The following is a 21,555-nucleotide window of genomic DNA, read 5'->3' as shown; positions in this document are numbered from 1 at the left end:
TAACACCATCTTGCAATTAATGTGGTTTTGTAGAAGGGGATGAAAGTGGGATGAAGTGGCTTATTTTGAATTGCTCTTCGAATTGTTGACACAGAAATTAGAAAAGATTGTGGACTTACGCCCAAAGGCCACATGATGGCGATCTTAGACAAGGATAATCAGAGAGCCCTTAGGCGGTATTGCTCGGCGGTGGGGCCAGGTGGGCGCAAATGGGGGGAAGAGGAGAAGAAATACAGAGAAAGGAAGTAAATTCAAGTTTGGGAGGAAGAAAACTAAGCAGAGATTAAATAAATTTTGAAATAAACTTGAGTGTGAGGAGGAAGAAAGTCAGCAAGAGGGAGAGAGCTAATTGAAGTCCCGTAGCAGGATGTACACAGATGAAGGGTCTGAGAGCTGCACAGGAGCCTTTGGGGCAGGCAGTGGGACCAACTCGAGCAAGAAATGCTGAAAGCGCTGTTTTCAGTGACAGATCTGCTAGGAAACAGATTTGAATCTGGAAAAGGAAAGGGTTGCCTTCCTCTGCCTGCCACATACAAGCTGTTTTGGGGAAGGGTACAGGCTGCCTCACGAGAAATAACCTCACCATCTCCAAGGGCCAATGCAGAACGGGGATGGAGAAAGGCTACATTCCAAATTTCGGAACCCAAATCTGAACAGGAGCTGAGAGCATTCCTGAGCATGGCCGGATGGTGCCGCTAGTGGACCGTAAATAGAATGCTCTACGAGGGAGCGCAAAGCAAAGGACGCCTCTCTGGAGGACTCTCGAAGGACTCGGGAGTGAGAGATGCCTCTACAAAATTAAAGCAAACCCTGATGAGTGTTCCAGCACGAGTGCTTCCTTTCATAAGAGCTTCGGTGGGAGTTCCACTTCTCCTTTCACAATGTTATCTCCATAAGGCTGGGGGAATTCAGGTTTTCATTCTGTGTTTCTGTTTCTCCGATGTCTTTCTTTATCATTTCCAAGCCACAGAAGACTCAGACTCCAAAACTCAGACTCCAAAACTAGAGTTAATGTTGCTAATCTGCAATCACCTGTGTTGGACACTCGATCTTTGACTTGGAACACACCGGCTGCTGCTGCAGCACCGTGTGTGGGTGCAACTCGCTGGCTGTTGCTCACTATTTGCTTGCTGGTGCTGGGCCACAAACGTGCAGTAGGAAAGAAGTTGTATCCATCTTGCACAGACAAGAGTGGAAGTGCTAAAAGCTGCTCCTTCTCAGATCAAAAGAATGGTCTAAAACGTGAAACTTCCACCTCTTACCAGCCTAAGCTCCTTCTCATTCATTGAACAAAGCTGATACAGCAAGCACCAGCAGCCATGAGAAGGCCTCTGAAAACTTCAGATTGAAGAATCTCCAAAGAGCTCTGCTATTTTTGATTAACAAAACTAAAAAGTGAGTTTATGGGTCTGACCTTAAATAAAGCAACCCAGCAACCCAATGAAAAGACACGTTATGTGCCATCAACACAGATTTTGGTGAGGTTCTGCCCCATTTTTACACATCCCTTTATCATACATGTATGATTTACTACCCCGTACAGCTCATCAGTCTTGTGAACTATTTTTGAATTTTCTTAAAGCAAAATACTGACTTGGTTAACTTAAAAGACTTATAGAAGAGGGGTTATATATCCCTCTCCCACAGCTTTCCAGAAAGACCCAACCTTCTTTAAAATTATAAATAACAAATATGTAATACCACAAGGAATGAACAAATTGCCTTCTCCCTCTCCACCTCACTCCCTTCCTCATCTCTCCTGCCCATTTGGATTTCTCCTGCTCTACTTCCACGTTTCTCTCCTACAATGTCCCTAACTCCCTAACTTCTCTTTCTCAATTGTATTTCATACTTTGACAGACACACCTTGAGGCCCCCATATGCCAACAACAGGCATACTCCCCAGACTGAATATTTATATGCTTCCTCTGATGAAAATTTATAATGAAAGTATATTTCTAAGCCACCATGTTTAAACAAATTAACAGGGAGAAAAACAGAACTTACATCCCTGTGGGTGCGCACACATAAATGTATTATTGGACATTTTTGCAGCCGAGTACGTTTCTGGATAGCGGATGCTTCTCTGCCTGTTCATTTTAAGTCTAGATTTTACTCTAAATTTCTGTCAATAAACTTTTCTGTAGAGAGGCGATGCACAAAAAGAGGGCAGACCAAACCGATTTATTTCCAGCCCAGCAGGGGGGGCTGCCGAGATTTCATTCAGGTCCCTGAGATTACCCTGCTAGAAATCATCTCCTTCAACTGCTTTGGAACGACTGAATGTTTGTATGACACTTTGAATTTGTAAGTGATGCTATTACTTTAATATCTTTTTCTGTCCTGATGATCCTGTTGTGGCACTGAATTTCTGCAGAATTACTGCAGGCATTGCCCAACAGAGCCAGTTTCAGCTTCACACCAGCAGCACTGAGGGAAGTGAGATAGCAGCAAACTGCTCCAAATGTGCACAGCTGTGCGTCCAACAACGCAGGTCACCATATCAAAAATGTGCAAAAATAATTGCTCGGAGCTGAACTGTGAAATGCATCAAGCGTATGCTAAGCAAGAATAATGCTCCCTTAAGGAAGACACACAAAAATGGCAAATGACAGCTTGCTGTACAGATTGCAGGGAAGAAAGGTGACAGCCAGAAAATACAGGATTTTGATTTGTGAGAACTCATTGGAAAAAGAAGGGAAGGGAAGGGAAGGGAAGGGAAGGGAAGGGAAGGGAAGGGAAGGGAAGGGAAGGGAAGGGAAGGGAAGGGAAGGGAAGGGAAGGGAAGGGAAGGGAAGGGAAGGGAAGGGAAGGGAAGGGAAGGGAAGGGAAGGGAAGGGAAGGGAAGGGAAGGTGAAAGGTAAGGGTAAGGGGAGGGGAGGGAAGGCGAAGGGTAAGGGGTGGGGAGGAGAGGGAAGGCAAAGGGTGAGGTGAGGAAAGGGAAGGGGAGGGGAGGGAAGGCAAAGGGTAAGGGGAGGAGAGTGGAGGGGAGAGGAAGATGTTTTACATAGGAACAGAGACTTCTGTAACATCTAAGTGTATATATTTGAAGGATCATCATCAGGAAACGGAATGTATAGAAAGCAATTTTTTTTATCAGTTGGAATTGGAGATGAATTTTATTCTCTGCAGAGGATATAGTTACCAACTGAGCCCGTTGTTATTTTAAGCTCTCATGCAAAGGTGCTGCTCCATGGTTACATTACGGGCTCGTATCACTGAGTCTTCACATACGCAATGAACACAGGGTGTGAACTGAAATTGCTGATAGCAGCACCATGAAATTACATCATGCTGGACTGCTAGAGCAAGAAGTCAAGGCATTCTTGGGCACAGTAAGCAGAGGTATGAGAAAGAAGAGAAGGGTAGGCAGAATCCACAGAGCAATTAGGAAACATCAGTCTATGAAGAATACATGGCAAGTTCAGCAATACAGCCTAGACTGACATTCCAGGCAGTCAGAGATGGAAGTAGGTGTGCAGATACATTCTGATGAAGTCCATAAGAAAGCTATCATGATACAAAAGTGACAACTTCTACCTTTTGGTGAACCTTGGTTATTGTTATGCCTTGTACACAAAGGACCCTTCAAGGAGGTCCTCAAGATGCATGCTACCATCATGCTATGCAGAACCAGGATGAACAAACAGGACTGTTATTCACCTGCAGGTCAATCCACATCAAGCTCTTAGGATACGGGGAAAATCACTTCTCAGTGCTGTGTCTGTTTAAATCAGGATGGCACAACTTACTTACCTACCAGATGGAATTTTGCAAAGGGAAATTTGTTTAATCCTGAAATACACCTGCATGCAGTAGTGATGGGAGGCATAAAAATGAAATATATTTGGTCTGCAAATGTGAAAGCTACTATTAGCATTTTGAACTAGGCAGTATGAAATTGGAACACGGCTGGAAGAATAAGGGAGAGAAAGGAATTGTACAGGAGAAAGATTCAGAAACAGAGTAGGAATAGAGGAGAAATTTAGATGTATTTGCTGGAACCAGTCTAGATCAGGGTCTGCAGGTGGCAGCAGTGGGAGCTTCTGCACACTCCGGATCTCTGGGATGGTCACTGTGTTTTCCTCAAGTACAGGTAGTATTTGCCTGCACCATTAATCACTGTCATAGTAATTAACCACTGCAAGAAGTCTGTTGTGTATTGGTGGTTTTTTTGCTCTGTTTATTTGTTTAATGTGTCTAGTAATTTTCTTCCAGACAGGGCACCAAACAAACCCAGTTGCGCATACAGATGCCTGCCACAAACTGATACACAAACCATCTGGCCCCAGGCATGAAGTAGCTGCCTGGACAGAAATAGAATTCTCAAAGGCATAACAAAAAACCTTCGCTTTTTTGTTAACCCAAAATGATACTGATTTTAATTAACATGGTTTCATTTCTATGAAAGGGAAGAGTGATGCAGGTAGTATAAGAGAAAGGAGTTAAGAGACAGAACTCCGGAATTCAGCCCTAGATTTTAGATCCAGGGGCAAAAAGAGTCTATTTGAATAAGCCTTTTCTAGGCACAGGGAAATTCAATATTGTTGCTACTGAAAAATAAACCAAGTAATCTCTTACATCTGCCAGTCTGCTACAATGGTCACTTTCATTACAGAGCAGCATCCACATGCTGCAGGTTTCACTTCTGCAACACTTGCTCATAAACGAATGGCTAGACCATGCTAACCTTACTCTCACATAGACATACTGATCAATTACACTTTTGTTAGCTAAGCCTGCAGTGAGGGAACAAAAATCTGACAGTTTGATGATTCATTGATTAGAAACAGCAAGAAACCAAGCATGTTCTCTTTTTATCATTTTTTCTTCCTGCTTCTATGCATGATCAACCATGAGACTTGTGTTAAGCCAGAAGGAAAATACGTTAAGATAAACTGTAGATTTCTCATTTCAAGAATGCTGCTGCTGGTAGCCCTGCAGCTGGCCATGACACTGAACCTCACCACCTGAAGCACAGTAACATACCTCCAAGGGGACTGAGGAGAACACCTTCCAGGGAGGAACGATTCCTCCCTCCTGGCTGAAATTATTGCATATAACTGCATTATGACAGTGCTCTGCTGTGTGAAGGATCTTTTCATTCCGCTCAGGTTTGGTCACTGTGGAAAGATCCAGCCCCAGCTAGGTGCTAGTGTTAAGGGTCAGCACCATTGGCAACCGTTAAGTGTGCAGAGCGGCAGCTCGGCTGCTGCCCTGTGGGTGCAAGCAGTGGAGCTGGGAAACAGCATCTGCTGTTTGAACAGGAGCTAATAGGAGCCATGCAAACAGGCAGCACAGTGAAGATCTCAAAGCTGTACCCAGTGTGCATTTGAGCAGTTCTCGTTGGCAGATGTCTGCCCTTCCTGATTGAGTGCTTTCCCCTTATGCTTTCCCCAAGTACTGCACAACTGCTCGTGGAGCCTGGGGACGCTGCTCAGCTCCTGTCTGCACCCCCCTGCTACTCCCACAGGTGCCACTGAACACAGTCAGCTGTAACACATCCAAGATCCAGACCTGCCCACAGCAAGAATGGATCAACACAGGCAATGCAACACCAGAATACACATATTTCCCCTGTGCAGACAGGTACCATGCTGTGGGTGCAAGTGGGTGAGTCTCAATCTGCCCTGAGGCATACGGCTTCAGAAGCAGAGCTGCAGGACATGGGTAGCCAAGCAAAAAGCAGAGAGAATGTAGCAGAGCAACTTTTGCTGAAGTTATTGAGGCTTCACATGAGGTCAAATAAAAAATAAAAAGTTTCATTTAAATGAAAAAAAAAAAAAAAAGCTGTGCTGATTTAAGGAGAAACTGACAAAAACAAATATTTATCTTAGTGTGGTCAGCATCAGAATCAAAAATAGAAAGCATTATTAAAGAAAGAGCATGTTAAACACTGAAGTGCTTGACTGATGTTACATTTCCCACCATTACTTTAAGAGAGAGCAATTATTTTCCAATTCTCCTGTTTGATCAGATGTTGTGGTTTAACCCGGCAGGTTGCCAAATGCCACAGTCATTTGCTCACTCCCCTGTGCTTCTCAAAGGTATGGGGAAGAGATCTGGGGAAAAAGCCAAGTAGAGCTCGTGGGTTGAGCTAGAACAATTTACTAAGAGAAAACGATAACAATAATGACCAATATATATTACATGAATGTGTCTAACAAGTGATGCACAAATGATTGCTAACCTCCCCAATCCAATGCCCAGCTAGCCCCTAGCAGCAGAAGACCGTGAGATGAATTCCAACCCCTTCAAAACTCCTTCCACATGATGCCATATGATATGGAGTATCCCTTTAATTGGCTAGTTTAAGTCAGCTGTCCTGATTCTGTTTCCTCTCAGCAACTTGGACCCTTTGATGAGAATGGCCTTGACTTAGCAGGCAGCTGTAAGCATTGGTGTGTTATCAACAGTGTTTTTCTCCTAGAACCAAGACATAGCATCATACCAGACACTATGAGGAAATCAGTTCAGTCTCAGTTGAAACTAAGACATCAGATCAGCAAGCACATCTGCATTTCCCCTGCCATAAATGGCATTATCCGTGCACGCAGAAGTCTTATGCTCATTTTTTAAATATTTCTTTATTCCTTAGGAATATTTAGTGACCATTTTCCTCTAGGCCGGGCTACATAACACATCTGAAAAATCTTTTCAATGGCACTACATTTCACATTCCTTGTCTCTCATCAAACACAAACTGCCAAGCCCATCCTACCAATTTCCTTCACAATGCCAAATGCAGTGAATACTTACAAGAGGCACTAAAATTTCCTGAGTGCCTCTCAGAGGGCTTTCTTCCCTGTGTGTTCCTACAGCTCCAGTTTCACCCTCAAAGGACAACCAATGCTTCTTATTTATCCATAATAATTCCATACAGGGATTGCCTCAGGCTCTGATTATCCTACATCCCCTGGTTAGGTGTAACCATCACGCTGAAAGACATCTATCATTTCGCCATTCACACACATCAGGACATGTTGCTTTTGCCATCGCACAGCTGCCAGTTTGTCTTGTGCAAATCACGGCTCTCTGGGGCTGTGCTATGCAGTATTTATTAAGTCAGAATAATCACAGAAGGACAGAATGGTTTGCGTTGGAAGGGACCTTTAAGATCACGTAGTTCCAGGCCCCTGCTATAGGCAGAGACACCTCCCACCGCACCAGTTTGCTCACAGCCCCATCCAGCCTGGCTTGATTGCTTCAAGGGAGGGGACATCCACAACCCCTCTGGGCAACTTGTTCCAGTGTCTCACCACCCTCACCGTAAAGAATTTCTTCCTGATATCTAGGCTAATCTTCCCTCTGATAGCCGAAAGCCATTTCCCCTTGTCTTGTTGCTACCTGCCCTTAAAAAAGTCCCTCCCCAGCCTTCCTGTAGTCCCCTTCAGGTCCTGGCAGGCCACTATACCGCCCTCCTGGAGCCTTCTCCTCCCAGCTCTCTCAGCCTGTCCTTAGAGGGGAGGTGCTCCAGCCTTTGATCATCTTTGTGGCCCTTCTCTGGACCTGCTCCAACAGCTCCACGTGCTTCTTGTGCTGGGGGCTCAATACTCCAGGTGGGACCACACGAGAGCAGAGCAGATGGGCAGAATCACCTCCCTCGACATGCTGGTCACACTTCTCTTGATGCAGCCCAGGGTACAGTTGGTCTCCTCGGCTGCAAACACACATTCCTGGCTCTTGTTGTAGTCAAGTCCGAAGAAGTCATAGAATCATAGAATGGCCTGGGTTGAAAATGACCTCAAAGATCATGTAGTTCCAACCCACTGCTATGTACCAACAGCAGCCCAGGCTGCCCAGAGCCACATCCAGCCTGGCCTTGAATGCCTGCAGGGATGGGGCATCCACAGCCTCCTTGGGCAACCTGTGCCAGTGCCTCACCACCCTATGAGTGAAAAACTTCCTCCTCATATCAAACCTAAGCCTCCCCTTCTCAGTTTAAGACCATTCCCCCTTGTCTTATCACTATCCATCCTCACAAACAGCCGTTCCCCCTCCTGTTTATGCGCTCCCTTCAAGTGCTGGAAGGCCACCATGAGGTCTCCCTGCAGCCTTCTCTTCTCCAAGCTAAACAAGCCCAGTTCCCTCAACCTTTCCTCGTAGTTACGTGCTCCAGCCCTCCGACCATCTTAGTGCCCTCCTCCTGCCCCGCTCCAAGAGCTCCACGCAATCCTGCGCCTGCAGCCTCCAAGGCGTTACTCCACTTCACCGCTGTGTCCGGGCCTCTCAGCCCACCTCAGCGCCCGTCTCACACCTCAGCACCCGACCCAAGCACGGCTGCAGGTCCGTCACAGCCTCTCCCTCCCGATCCGACGCGTGACTGCCAGGCTCGCGCCCGCCGCCGGCGCGGCGCCTCCCCCCGCACGGAACCCGTCCGGCCGGTCTGGCGGCAGGCGGAGCGGCGGCCGTCGGGGCACGAGCGGTCGCTCAGCGGGCGTGGGGGCCGGGAGCCGCACGCAGGTGGTGCGGGCGGGCGGTGCCGAAACTTGGGGCGGGGGCCGGGGTTGGTGCCCGTCGGCCTGCGCTTTGCGTTGCGGTGAGGTGTGCGGGAGCGAGGCCGGACCTGGGGCTGGGGGCAGCGGGGAGGGAGGGCGAAGCAAGGAGTCGAGCTTCCAGGTCTGGGCAAATCGTTTTGTTGTGGTCTTTCTTTCCTTCTTTCTTTCTTTCTGTCTATCTGTCTGTCTGTCTTTCAGGACACCCGAGCCTGAAGGCCGTGTGTTTTGTTGTTGTGCCGTTTAAAAAACGTGAATGCCTGCACTTGCTCGCTTAGGAACGCCGTGCGAGGCGATGCGGAGCCGTGTCCTGAAGCCGGACGTCGACCCGGCTGCCGACCCGGCCGTGCCGCTCCCTCTCTGAGCTGCGCACCGAGGGAAGGACGGGGCGTGCTGCGGATCCCGCTGCCTGCACCGCGTCTGTGAGTCGGTTTCCTTCCTCGTGTGTGTTCTTGAGGAAAACACCCTTGGTGGTTGTGGGTAATTATCCGTTAGTTCGTGTTTGTTGAGCCTTTAGAGCAGTTACAGGAGTCCATGTTAAGAAACTGTTGTGGTTCTGTAGCAGAGTGCTGGAGGTTACTCGTGAGGCTGAAACAGCTGCCCAGAGAGGCTGTGGATGCCCCGTCCCAAAAGATGCTCAAGGCCAGGTTGGATGGGGCCCTGGGCAGCCTGGTCTGGTATGAAATATGGAGGTGGTGGCCCTGCGTGTGGCAGGGGGTTGGAGATTCGTGATCCTTGAGGTCCCTCCCAACCCGAGCTGTTCTGTGAGGCTCATCACGCTGCTGGCAGATGGAAAAAGCTTCTGACGGACACAAATCTGCATCTCAGCCCTACTGTCTGCTGCTTTGTTTCCATAGCATCCCTCCTCCGGAGGCCTAAGTGCAGCAGTGTTAAATGGACTGGCACACGAGGTGTCCTTCCACTGAGTGAATGTCAGCAGAGACACTGAAAATGCAGGCACAGCATGTGCTGCTCCTGGCAGTAACTGTACTGCCTTTGCTCAGTGCGTGGCAGGCAGCGGGTGCTGCAGCTGCAGGGAGCCCAAGGGCTGGGCATGTTGGTGGGGCTGCTAACAAACTTCATTGCCATGTGTTCCTTAACTCTGTAATTGTCTCTAGATAATATGGGTTTAATTCCCTGCTTAAGGTGTCCTTGTAAGCTTGGATTTACTCGCAGTTTTCTGCTTGGATCTGTTTGGTTCTGTTTTATTTGGCTTTCTTTTCTGAGACCGATTCGAACATTGAGGGGTGTTTGTTCTGTGTTTTTCTCCACCCGTCTCCGCATTGATATTACTGAAGATCACCTCAGAGTATGGTTGCTTCTGCATCTGACCCAAACCTGTGTTTGTCCCTTTGTTAATCTGTAGGTAATGCAAAGCAGTGCCCTGTAACTTGTTCTCTTCATTCAGAGCCTCTGAATATTCCAGTCCCTTGGCTTGCAATTTGTGATGTTGAATTCAACAAGCCACTTGCTTGCTTTGCATTGAAGTCCTCTATTTAAATTAGCTGGAGTTAATTTTCCATCTTCTTTTGTTCCTGTGGCTTTTATTTTAATGCCACTGGTGTTCCTACTGGGCTTCACAGGTAATGAGCTACCCGTGTTTAGATACTGGGAGAGGTTTGATTGATTTTGTTTTCATTGTGAGGGGTTTTGATGTTCTTCCTTGGCAGTTTCTTTTACCTGGCCTCTGCTAAATGAGGTGCTTTGTTTAGACGTAATTGAATGCAGGATATTAGCCTGGAGCTCCTGAAACCCAACCCTGGCTCTGTCTGTGACTTACCATGTGGCCTTGGGCAAATCTCTTACCCTCTGTGACCTGTGCTTGTTGGGGTGAAGGATGTGGTTCCTGCCTTGTCCGCTGCAGACTGAAGGTTCAGGACCTTCAGGCTCTCAGGCCCGTTTGCAAGTATTCAGGGACAGTGCACTGCTTCTGCATCTCCATTTTTTGCCAAGCTCATGAAGTTATTCTGTGACTTAGAGTGATCTGTTTAGTGCTGTGTTGTATTGTTGTTTTTCTCATCTATTCTTAGAACCAAAAATATGAATTTCCATCTGACCAGCAGATTAAAGCAGACTGGGCAAACTTGTGCATGCCTTTGTCTATAGGCTGGTGCAGAGTGATGAGCAGAAAGGAGCAAAGAAAAAGCGTGGAAGGGTGAGCACTGGAGAGAAAGCAGTGTAAGCAAATCCGAGGACAGCACCAGGACAGTTGCTGAAGTGTCTTTGTGAGGGAGAGAAGAGGAGGTAGCATGAATGGCCTGGAGATCTGATCAGAAATAGTGCTTTTTTTGTCCAACAGCTCCCTCAGGCCATGCTGCCTGCTGAGCAGCCCAGGAGAGTTCCCAGCTTTGATGGTGATGGGAAAGGTGCAGTAGCTGCGATCTGCAACTGCGATCTGTAGCGGGAAGTAACTTGTACCGTTTAAAATCCCTGCTGGTTTTGATGGAGAGGTGAAACACCTGGGAAAATAACTGTTTAAGTTTCCAAAACGTCTTCCAAAACAGTTCATATATGCACAAAAATAATTATTTCTTCCTTTATTAATGTAAACCATGTAGTTTTATACCATCAACCGTGGGAGGAAGTTGAATAATCTGTGTAAAATCCAGGTGGAAACCCCCGCAGAGTACTCTTAAGGCTACAGCTTGAACAAAGGTTGCCTCCTTTGTTATCATTTGCAAAGATAACTTGGTATGACTTGGACTTTAGGAGAAGGAAAGTCCATATCTGTTAATGAAAAATCCTAGTGCAGATAATGGGTAAAATTAGCGTTTTGTTTCTGTAAGTGCCCTCATCTTCAGCCATCATTGCTTGGCCTGAGACAGTCGGGACTGTGAGCTGTGGATCTGTCTGCTGTCAGCTTCCAGTTTTCAGTAAGTGTCAAATTAATCCCTTCCTTCTGTAGAGTCCTTTTGGCTCATAGTGATAATTTATGTTAGAATATTCTTTGTGTTCATTGTCACACGTTCAGTAATTTTGTGATTCACTGATCCTTGCGGTTGAAAAAATTTGGTGAAATATGTTTTTGGAAACACCCGTTTTAGTGAGTGGTTGCCCTTGGTGACTTTATCCTGGAGCTAAGAGTGGAAGGGAAGGCAGGTGAGGAGAAGTTAGTTACTGGATTGTAACCATCTTAAACCTGTCTTCTTGTGGTGGATGTCAGTGCTGATGTTACTGTTCGCTGTCAGTGTGCTGATGATGCAAGGTGCCTCCACTATGGTAATGTTTGAGGGAAAAGGAAATAATCTGCTATTCGGATGAAGTTCTCAGTATCTTCTGCACAAGTTGTGGCCAAAAATTGCCTGAAATTATCTTTTTTAGAAATATTTCCCGTGAGATGAGATTAGTATTGTGAATCAAAATATACATAATGTATATTTTGCAGTGTTTGTTTGTCTGTTCGTATACGTGTGTGTGTGTAAAATCTGAGTCTGGGTGAGTGACAGAAGTAGGTGACCTAAACAACCTGACTCAGATGAGACACCGCTCACAAAACAGGTTTCTCAAGGTTTTGCAGAGATGGTCTGGTTCTCTGAAAGCTGCCTTAACCTTTTCAGTTCTGCTGTGCCACGGAGGTGAGCTCAGAATTGCCAGGTGTGACATGTGTTCTGATGAGCTGGGATCTGTGATGTGGAGGTGTTGCTGCACCACATGTGTTTTTCCCTTAGCCACATTTAATCACTTGAATTAGGATGGGAAGTCTGAGTCACCTCCTGTTAAGCCTGTGTTGGCACTGCCCAAGTACAGCAGGTTTCGAGGTGGCAACTTTTTTCAGGATCACCATGCACAGCAAGAGAGTGGGAGCTCTGATAGACCAGCAAGTCGCTGCTTGTTTCCTGCACTCTGATGGAGCAGCTTGAAAGTAAGTAAATAGGAGCACCTATTTTCCCAGGACAGATATTCAGCCGTTTTGTTTCCTGAAACTGTACTGAGAGCTGTTGTGTGTCTGCTAGCTCAGGTGCTGAGGAGCCAATTGCCTGTGATGTCTGGGCAGAGTCTGCTGCTCTACTGTGCCAGGCACCAAGCCCCACGGTTTATGATAGTCAGAGAGAACTCTTAGGCTGACGTCAAGGTCGTATAACATATATGATGTGTTCTGAATTATAAGCCATGTTTGTTTGTTTGTTTTTCCTTAATGCAGCATTTGTTTGATTAACCTTGAAGAGTTGAGGCCTCGGGTTTCTAAGTGCATTTGAGAATTTCCAACTAAACTGAATCCTAGGTAACGTTTCTAGGTGTGGAACTTTAAGCTTTTAATAAACTGCTCACATCCTCCTCTATCTTGCCTGTGTCATAACATACGCAGTAAAGATAAATATTATTAAGGTATAGGAAACCAAAGAGGACATTGTCTACCGAGCCTTTATATATCCAAACAAGGAAGAAGCAGTTGGGGTTTGAAGGGTGGGACAGTCTTGCACAATGGGGCCATTAGGTGGTGGAATTCAGAATCCTGACTGGAGGAAGCAAGGCAAGTCACAGAACCATTAAGGTTGGAAAAGGTCACCAAGAGAAACCATCAGCCCATCCCCACCATGCCTACTGCCATGTCCCCAGGTGCCATGTCTCCACGGTTCTTGAACATCTCCAGGGATGGTGACTCAGTGACTTCCCTGAGCAGCCTGTGCTAGTGCCTCACCACTCAAGTCCACAGTCCTGGATATCAGGAGAGCAAGGATCTGCTTGGAAGTGTTCCATGGGGCACGGTCGTGGAGAGGAGAGTTCAGATTTGTTGTCTGGTTTCCAAGGATCTCCTCCTCCTGGAGCAGGAAGTCAGGCTAGTGTGGCTGGGATGTACATAGATCAACAAGGAACTGCTGCCAAAATTCAGACACAAAAAGGACACATACAGAAAGATGAAAACAGAGACAGATGATGTGGGAAGAACAATAGAGATACTATTTGAGCATTCTCAGAAAGGGTTGGGAAAGCCAAAGCCTGCCTGGAGACTGCCTCAGGTGAAAAGAACTGTACCTGCAGTCACAGGTGAATTAAAATAGTTATGTAAACTACTGATATTGCCTTTCTCCAAAGTATTTCAAAAAGGAACTCTACCAACATTCCAGTATTCCGTGAGGGTACATAAGGAAGTTAGTACATTTCAGAACGATGACTGTTTGTTCTGATTGGGAAACATCATTCCTCCCATGTATGTCATTTTGTGGTTATTCAATTATTTTAATGCAGTCATTCCCTGAAGTAAGTCCAGCTGTTCTGTATCAAGTAGATGCACAGATAGATGGCCTTGTGGCTGCAGGCCTTGAGCTCATTCAGTTGATGCTTAGAAGAGCTTGGAGTGATGGTTATTGTCCTATTTGTGTGCTGTTCATACTCTTTTAAGTAAAGGCTTTTCCTTACAGTGTCATTAAGGAGGTTGTTCATTAGATACGTTGTGTGCTTGTTCAAAAACTTGTCTACCTATTTTGAGCAGTATGTCATCCATCTCACATTTTGGAAGCAAATCTAGTTTTGTTATTTGCCTATTATCTTGCAGAATCTCTTCTTACAGGTAGATTAGTTCAACAATGTATTTTTAATGAGGGGTGATACTCTATTAAAGCATTTGGCTGGAATCCCTGAAGTGGGGATAGAAATGCAATATCCTGCCATTGAAAGACTCCAGATCTCAGTGCTGCTTTATGATAGCTAAATAGTGGGCTGCAGGAGGATTACCCAGACCCATGCTATCCCTTAACAGAATCATAGAATCCTTGAGGCTGGAAAAGATCTCTAAGGTCACCTAGTCCAACCCCATCCCGCTCCCACCATGCCCACTAAGCCATGTACCCAATTGCCATATCCACACATACATGCTGTAATGACCCCTTCTCTGCTGGCAGGGTGCCCCTGACAGTTCAGTTCTTTGGGGATGCAGAAGGAAGGCAATCCCATTAAATTTCCCTTGGACAGGCCATCGGACTGGTAGCATCATGGCGTGTTTTAGGTGATTCCGTTTAGCTGTGCATTTATAAAAGAAATGCAGCGTGGTGGTTTGGGTTTATTTTATACATCTAGGTCTTTTCATGATTATTTAATTAATTAATCAGTTGAGTAAAGATTAATAGACTGAAGACTCTGTGTGTCAGGTGTGTGAACTTGTTTTGCCTTAGCTTGAGAGCAGTTCAAAGATCCAGTGGTGCTTTTAGTTCTGAGGACCATATACGTAAGTATTTTCAGCTGTTCCCTGCGTTCTGTTCCACACACGAGGTGTTAATATTACAGTGTCTGTGACTGCTTCTCTGCAAGTCTCAGTGAGGAGCAGCTGAGGGAACTGTGGTTGCTCAGTCTATGAGTCTCATGAGTTCTGTAACTCCGAGAGTATTTAGAACAGGCAATTAGAAGTTTCACGTTGCATGTCCCGTGTTTTAGTGACCAGCTGTAATGTCCCAGCTAATGGTATTGGTGAGTGGCTCCTAGCAGCATGTGTGGTTTTATAAGAAGCTGTGTCCATCCATCCATTCTGATCTGGTGCCTGTAGGCTTGGTTTTAATTTTAAGCTGGCTGTTCCGAAGCATTCTCTCGTGTGCTGCTGCTCAGAAGTGCATCGTGCTTTGGGCTGCCAGCCCACGGTCGTGTCATTTGAGCAGCATATTAAGTGCACATTTAATATTTATGTCTCTCATAAGAGATATTAAGGAAGGGAGGCAGTTCTGCTCTGTAAAAACGGAAACCAAAGCGGTTACCAGCAGGGTTTGATGTCAGCCCCAGTGATTGCTGTTGGCTGGCTTTGCTGACAGCAGTGTGGAGATAGAGCGACACAGCCTTGCGTGTGCTGAGGTGACACTGGGCTGTGGGGACCCAGGGGAGGCTGGCTGGGGCTGGCAGGCTTCCTGAGCTCCAGGAGGCAGCCCCTTCTTCTCCTTGGAGTTTTCAATCATATCAGTCTTTTCAGAAGTGTTGATCTTCCAAAACAAGTAACTGAAGCTTGAGTATATCAAAGTTTGGAAATAGCGTGGCTAGAAATGAACAGTACACATCATGGGGGCAATCTGAACTGTTGTACCAGGTCAGTCATTAAACTGCCAGGACACTAAGTGAAGCAGTGAATAGGCCAACTGTCAGTGTAGAGCTCCCTAGGAATTGTACAGGTGGCTGTTTGTGGGAGGATGTGGGTTGAAGTTACAAGTGAGAGTTGGTTGCTGGGTTCAGTTTACAGCCAGTTGGATGCTGTCAGCTGCAGCAAGCAGCTGAAGGTGTGGAAGTGGTCTCAGTGACCTAAAAATGCTGAAGAAGGCTAGGGCCCAGCTCCTGCACCCCTCTGATCCTGATGCTGCTGCAGATGTGGGTGGCGTGGCTACTGAGAGCTGGATGTTCCCAGGCTAGCTTGTTTCTGCATCCCATTAAAGATGTCCTGTATCATGACTGTAAGATCTTCCTGGTCTGCTGTGTTGTGTGTGCATAATTAAATACAGCACAGTTCTGTGCCCTCAGCTACTCCAGGGGAACTAGTTTCAAATTTGTTTTTTTGCTAAACATTATTGGCAAATAAACTTTGTCAATACCTGCTTTGTTAGCTCTGCTTCTAAACCTTTACAAAATGCCTGCAGGGCACTGGCAGCATGAGTTTGGAACGGGACTCGGAGACCACCTTCGATGAGGATTCCCAACCTAATGACGAAGTGGTGCCGTACAGTGATGATGACACAGAGGATGAGCTGGACAGCCAGCAGCCTGCCATTGAAGCAGAGCAAAACCAAATCAACAGGAGCACCAAGGAGAGCCAAGAGCCACTGAAAAAAGGTACTACTCTGATGGAAACTTGCTTTGGGTAGCTAGTAGTACTGAAGTCAGAAGCAAGCCACATGTGGATCCATCTTCTCTTTGTAATTTGTGTGTTAGATAGGATTTGGACTGGTTTAGAATCACAGAATAGCTCAGATTGGAAGGGGCCTTAAACATCTTCTTCAAGGTTCCAAAGATCATCTAGCTTACCCAAAAGGAGGAGCGATTGGTGGCAATTCAATCTAATAAATATCTGTATGAAAATCAACTGAACTCAAGTCTGCATCTAGAATTCTGTGCCACTACCTGGTGCGTAACAGTAATGATCTGCCTTGTATCCTCACGTTAATTAAGGTGGATCCCAGAAGTACATGGCCTGCAGTCCAAGAACTGCTTGAGCAGAGCTTCACTTACTTGCCTTCTCCATAACCTGAAAATTGAAAAAGCATAACACAGTTATTTCTATTTGATTGTTGGTTTTCTTAGTTTTCTAAACAACTTCAGAATAGAAATGGATGGTTTCCTAGGAAATGCTTTTGAGACTTTTTCCCTCAGGAGGCTATGTATCAATTCCAGCTTTAAAATGCCAAATATTGAAGGTAGCAGATCTAAGCAAGCTTGCTGGGTAGCTTTGTAAGTGATTCTGTAAGATTGTTGTCCAGAACTTCAGAAGGCTGCTGCTGACATCTCTTGTTTAGTTTTATTAAATTTGCTGCATACTGTAATTCATATTCCTGAGTTTTCAAGCAAGCAATGAAAACTTATGGCTGAGCACATCAAATTTTTACTTGTGATTGTTCATGAAAACACGCTATGTTTATGTTAATGCATTTTTTTCAAAAAAAATGAGTGTATCTTTCAATTTTTAAGAAGACTGAGAAACCCTGTTTTTTGAGTGCACAGTGCTTCGGTTGTTAGCAAAAGCAAACTGAAAGGGTGGAAATAGGGAATTTAGTCAATGGAGCTTGAATGAGTGTTTCTCTATGTTTTCAGTTTCCTGTGGAAATTCCAAATTGTTATTTGACTTTTTCCTACGTCAGTTTATTTTTTAATTAATTAATTTATTTGTTAGTAAAGACTAGTAATCTGGAAATATCTTGGACATTTTATTATACAGTATAATATGAAAAGTCAGTTCCAGTCTTGTTTCAATTGGAATTACCTTAAAAAGATGGCGTTTGAAAGAACCTGACACTGGTAGAATGGCTTCCTCATGTGTGACAATCAAATCTTGACTCTAATTTACCTTTTTCTTCCAGACTGCAGCTGGCAAGTTAAAGCAAATGATCGTCACTTCCATGAACAGCCCCAGTTTAAGAGAAAAATATTTCTGTGCTTCAAAAAAAGCAAATATGCTGTAAGTTTTCTGTGCCTCAATTACATGGCTATAGGACTTGTCAGGGTGAATGCTTGCTTGATCTCATTAAAATCTTTTCAAATGTTGTTGACTGGTGTAAAAGCCACAATGAATACTCTATTAGGATTTCCAGTAGAGGCAGGGAAATGTAATTGATTTGAGTTTGTGAATAGAAAATTTAGGTATCATGAGACTTGCTTAAGACAAAGTAAAGAATTAAAAGCTAGATATCCTCAGTCCTAACTCTGAATTTTATCTCCCAAACTACAGCTCTTGCAAACATCCATAAAGCTGTCTTCTTTTATCAAAGAAGGCTGTGTGTAGGATTAAGCAATATTCTGATGAAGCTTGTCTGGAACAGTCTTAAAATTAGACAGTAGGGAATGTCTGTTCATTTAAACAGTGTTATTGCAAGTACACCTGATTAGGATCAAGGAGACTTTTTAATTCAAAGTATTAAATTTGCGGTGCCAGTTGTGGTTGACACAAAATTGGACTTTGGGGTTAACATGTTAAGTGTATGGTGTTATTGGTGGTGCATTGGCTTATGTGTTTCCTTGTGCCTGCTGAGATATCTGCCTTGCAAACTTAATGTTATTTAATGCATGAGTATGAACATTTTATACCAAAATTTCTGCAGGTGGAGCCGTTATTCAAATAGAAGTCTTCTATGCCTGACTGATGGAGGTTATCGTGAGCAAATCTCACATAGTCCCTCCTGAAGTCTGATTCAAAGACTTGTGTCTGAATGTGCTTTTTGTGGGTAGACATCGGACACCAATTGCATCCCTAACAGTGATGCTGTGTATGTAGCAAATAATGCTCATATGCCTTACAGAGAAAACAGAGCAGGATGGGGAGAGCACTGAAGTTTACCCCCTGCACCATGCTCCTATGGGAGCTACCTGGGGACAGGCTGTGTCCTTTTTGCACTGTGGCTGTGTGATGTTCTGTAGTCCCTGGTGATACAAAGCTAGATATGAAGTCTGTGATGGTTTTTGGCTGTATTAATGCCAGTGAAACAGACTATTTTTTTTGTGTTTCATTATGATAGTAACCCATGTGAAACTATTGAAGAAAGCTACAAGTCTAACAAAATTTATAGGGAAGATTTCACTAGTAAAATGTTTTACTAAAGTATGATCTGTACATTTGTAAAGCAAGAAGAATCTTATGTTATGAATGACACTTGTTTTATTCAACAGGGAAATGCAATTAAGACGTACAAGTACAATCTTGTCACTTTTTTACCACTGAATCTATTTGAACAGTTTAAAAGAGCAGCCAACAGCTATTTTCTGGTACTCCTCATTTTGCAGGTAAGGCATGTTTTATAAACAGAGAATACGAATTGTGAAATGAGTTTGAGGTGCTGATCTACCAAATTGAATAACGCGACACAATTCATTGCTGTCCTTCTAGGAAATTGCATGATGCTCTGTGAGGGACCGTATCTGAACAACTATAGAAACTAAGGATATCTTAACAGAAATCCTGATCACCTTACCTTACTTTTGTATTACCTTAGACTAACTAGTTGCAGAGTTGATTAATTTTGTGAGGAAAAGCTGTTTCTTTTGTCTGTTACTGTGTAAAACATGATGGTTTCCATGACCCATTCATAAACCAGAAGCTCGAAGAGAAAGTACAAGCAATCACAATTGTTAAACTGTTCTTACTGTTTCTGAAGTGAGCCTGATGATTATCCTGCACTGATTCTGTTTGTCTCTGATAGGCAATTCCCCAGATAAGTACTCTGTCATGGTATACAACACTGGTGCCCTTACTCTTGGTGCTGGGAATAACTGCGGTCAAAGACCTAGTGGATGACATAGTAAGAAACACGTTCTGTTGATACTAAAAGCAAAAGAAAACAGTTGTTCTGTGTGATTGGGTGTACATTCTCTCCTGCTGCTTTTCAGGTTCGTCACAGGATGGACAATGAGGTTAACAATAGAGCATGTGAAGTCATCAGGGAAGGAAGGTTCGTGGTTTTCTTCTGAAGTTAGTAACTGATGTGTGTTGCTTTGTTACATAAATCATACGTGACAGAAAAGGTTCAGCTTTTTGTTCTCTGCTATTCCATATGTCTGTGTGAAAAGCTAATAGGAAAAAGAAGGAAATTGCTGAAAGTAGTCATTTAAACTTAGTTCTTAGTGACACTCAATCTGTGCTAAGAGCAGCTTCATTGGAGAGGTGGACAGAAACCCATATAAAAGCAAGCAGGGAAGAAAGGAGATAAGCTTTCTTCCAAGTTTTAGACCCCCATTTAAATTACTGTTTCCAAAAACAAGAGGCATCTTAACCAAGATGTAATGTTTTTGTACTGTAGAAAGTTTAGTATTTCATTATTTGTAGTGTGGATACTATTCTAGATGAAATAGTAATAATCATTAAACTATTTTGCTACTAGGTTCAAAAGCACAAAATGGAAAGATATTAAAGTTGGTGATATCATTCGTCTGAAGAAGAATAGTTTCGTTCCTGTAAGTGCTTTAGATACGTTTCTTTCATATTCCTACAGAATTCTGTACAGATCTTGACTTGAATTTATTTGCTGCTTATTTATTTGTTTTACTAGGCTGATATTTTGCTGCTATCCAGCTCAGAACCAAACAGCCTCTGCTATGTAGAGACAGCTGAACTAGATGGGTAAGAATGTACAAAAGGGTCTTTTTTAATTTATTTTTGGCTTTCTGGTAAAAGAGCAATAAGAGTATATTTCAGAAATAAGGCAATTAAATTAATGCAGTTATTTTTGAGGTAAGGTTGTGATTAATTGCTTTGTCTTCGTGGGAAAGGTCAGTTCCTAACTTCTTGTGCTAAGCAGCAATGGTAAACCAAATGGCAAACAACTGGTAGTAGAGGATGGTCCAGTCAAAGATCATGTGTACAAACTGTCCCTGACAAGCCTGATGGGATTCATCTGAGGGTGGTAAAAGCTTTCTTGCATCATTGTCAGCCTTCTTCAAAAGATCACAGAGACAAGGGGAGTTCCCAAGGCATGGAATGCAGCAAGGATCACACCCTCCCACCAAAAAGAGCCAAAACGATATGAAGGAAACTGCAGACCAGACTGCCTCGCCTCATTCCCTGGAAAAACTGTGGAACAGGAGAGATCTTGGGAGCTATTTACAGACATGTGAAAGACGAGAATTTGACTGGGGAAAGCCAAGGATTAACATTGTGCTTAACCAGTCTGATTATTGCTTCCGTCTCGAAATATCTTCTGTATTGGATATGGGGCCCATTTCATAGCAGAAGATGTAATCCACCTTGATTTTATGAGTGCATTTGGCAATACATGCTTATGGACGAGTTGCTAATGTGAGAACTGAACAGACAGACCGTAAGTCTGGGGGACAGGAATGGGGAAACCAGCTGAACTAAATTGAGAGCAAAGGTGACTGTGAGGTTCTGCACCTGGAGTGGGGTAATCCCAGCCAGCAATTCATACCAGGATCTGACTGGAAGGAGCTCCATGAAACAACCTGGGGGTTGTTGTGGACAGCAAGCCATTAGTGCACCCTTGGAGCAGTGGACTCTGGCAGGCCTACTATAACCAACCAAGAGATGAAATTGTTCCATAGTTCCTGACACCTGTTAGCCACACCAGGAAAAATGCCCAGTGCTTGATTCCAACAGTTTGAAGAACATTAAAAACTAGTGAGGGTCCATTGGAGTGCTACCAAGATGGCTGAAGTATTGGTGAACATAGAACACTGAGAAAAGGAGCAGGAAGTGGTGGTATTCTGCCTGGAGAAGTGTCGTTTAATAGCAGTCTTTCAGTATCTCACAGTTGCAGTGAAGATAAAGTGTTCCCAAGGATGCACACTGACAGCACAAGGAATGCAAGAGACTTCAGGAGAAATTCTGCCTGGATTTATGTAAGAATTGGTTATTCTCACAATGAAGGATTTTTACCATTGTTGTAATCAAGATTTAGGTTGATGGGATGCTGGATAACTTCATCTGAGGTCT

At 44.4% G+C, this 21,555-nt stretch overlaps 1 protein-coding gene across 7 annotated transcripts in view; it reads left to right on the top strand.

Annotated features, from left to right (window-relative positions):
- Positions 1–8,596: 8,596 nt before the first annotated feature.
- The window catches only part of ATP8B1 (ATPase phospholipid transporting 8B1), a 32,704-nt gene continuing 19,745 nt past the window's right edge, over positions 8,597–21,555 (top strand). For 2 of the 7 annotated variants that reach the window (XM_052670052.1, XM_052670053.1), the window contains exons 1-8: positions 8,599–8,917; positions 16,043–16,235; positions 17,477–17,574; positions 18,780–18,893; positions 19,310–19,408; positions 19,497–19,558; positions 19,988–20,060; positions 20,156–20,226. In XM_052670052.1, coding sequence (XP_052526012.1) covers positions 16,055–16,235; positions 17,477–17,574; positions 18,780–18,893; positions 19,310–19,408; positions 19,497–19,558; positions 19,988–20,060; positions 20,156–20,226 — 698 coding nt within the window. In that variant the 5' untranslated portion in view covers positions 8,599–8,917; positions 16,043–16,054. Of the gene's footprint in view, positions 8,918–8,956; positions 8,976–11,171; positions 11,369–12,246; positions 12,358–12,614; positions 12,718–16,042; positions 16,236–17,476; positions 17,575–18,779; positions 18,894–19,309; positions 19,409–19,496; positions 19,559–19,987; positions 20,061–20,155; positions 20,227–21,555 lie in introns of those variants that run through there. The other 5 variants (XR_008203153.1, XM_052670049.1, XM_052670048.1 and 2 more) reach the window with 5 other exon arrangements.

This window comes from Tympanuchus pallidicinctus, unplaced genomic scaffold, assembly GCF_026119805.1.
Source record: "Tympanuchus pallidicinctus isolate F22 unplaced genomic scaffold, pur_lepc_1.0 scaffold9, whole genome shotgun sequence".
Classification (NCBI taxonomy): Eukaryota; Metazoa; Chordata; class Aves; order Galliformes; family Phasianidae; genus Tympanuchus; species Tympanuchus pallidicinctus.
This window is presented reverse-complemented; position numbering and strand designations above follow the sequence as displayed.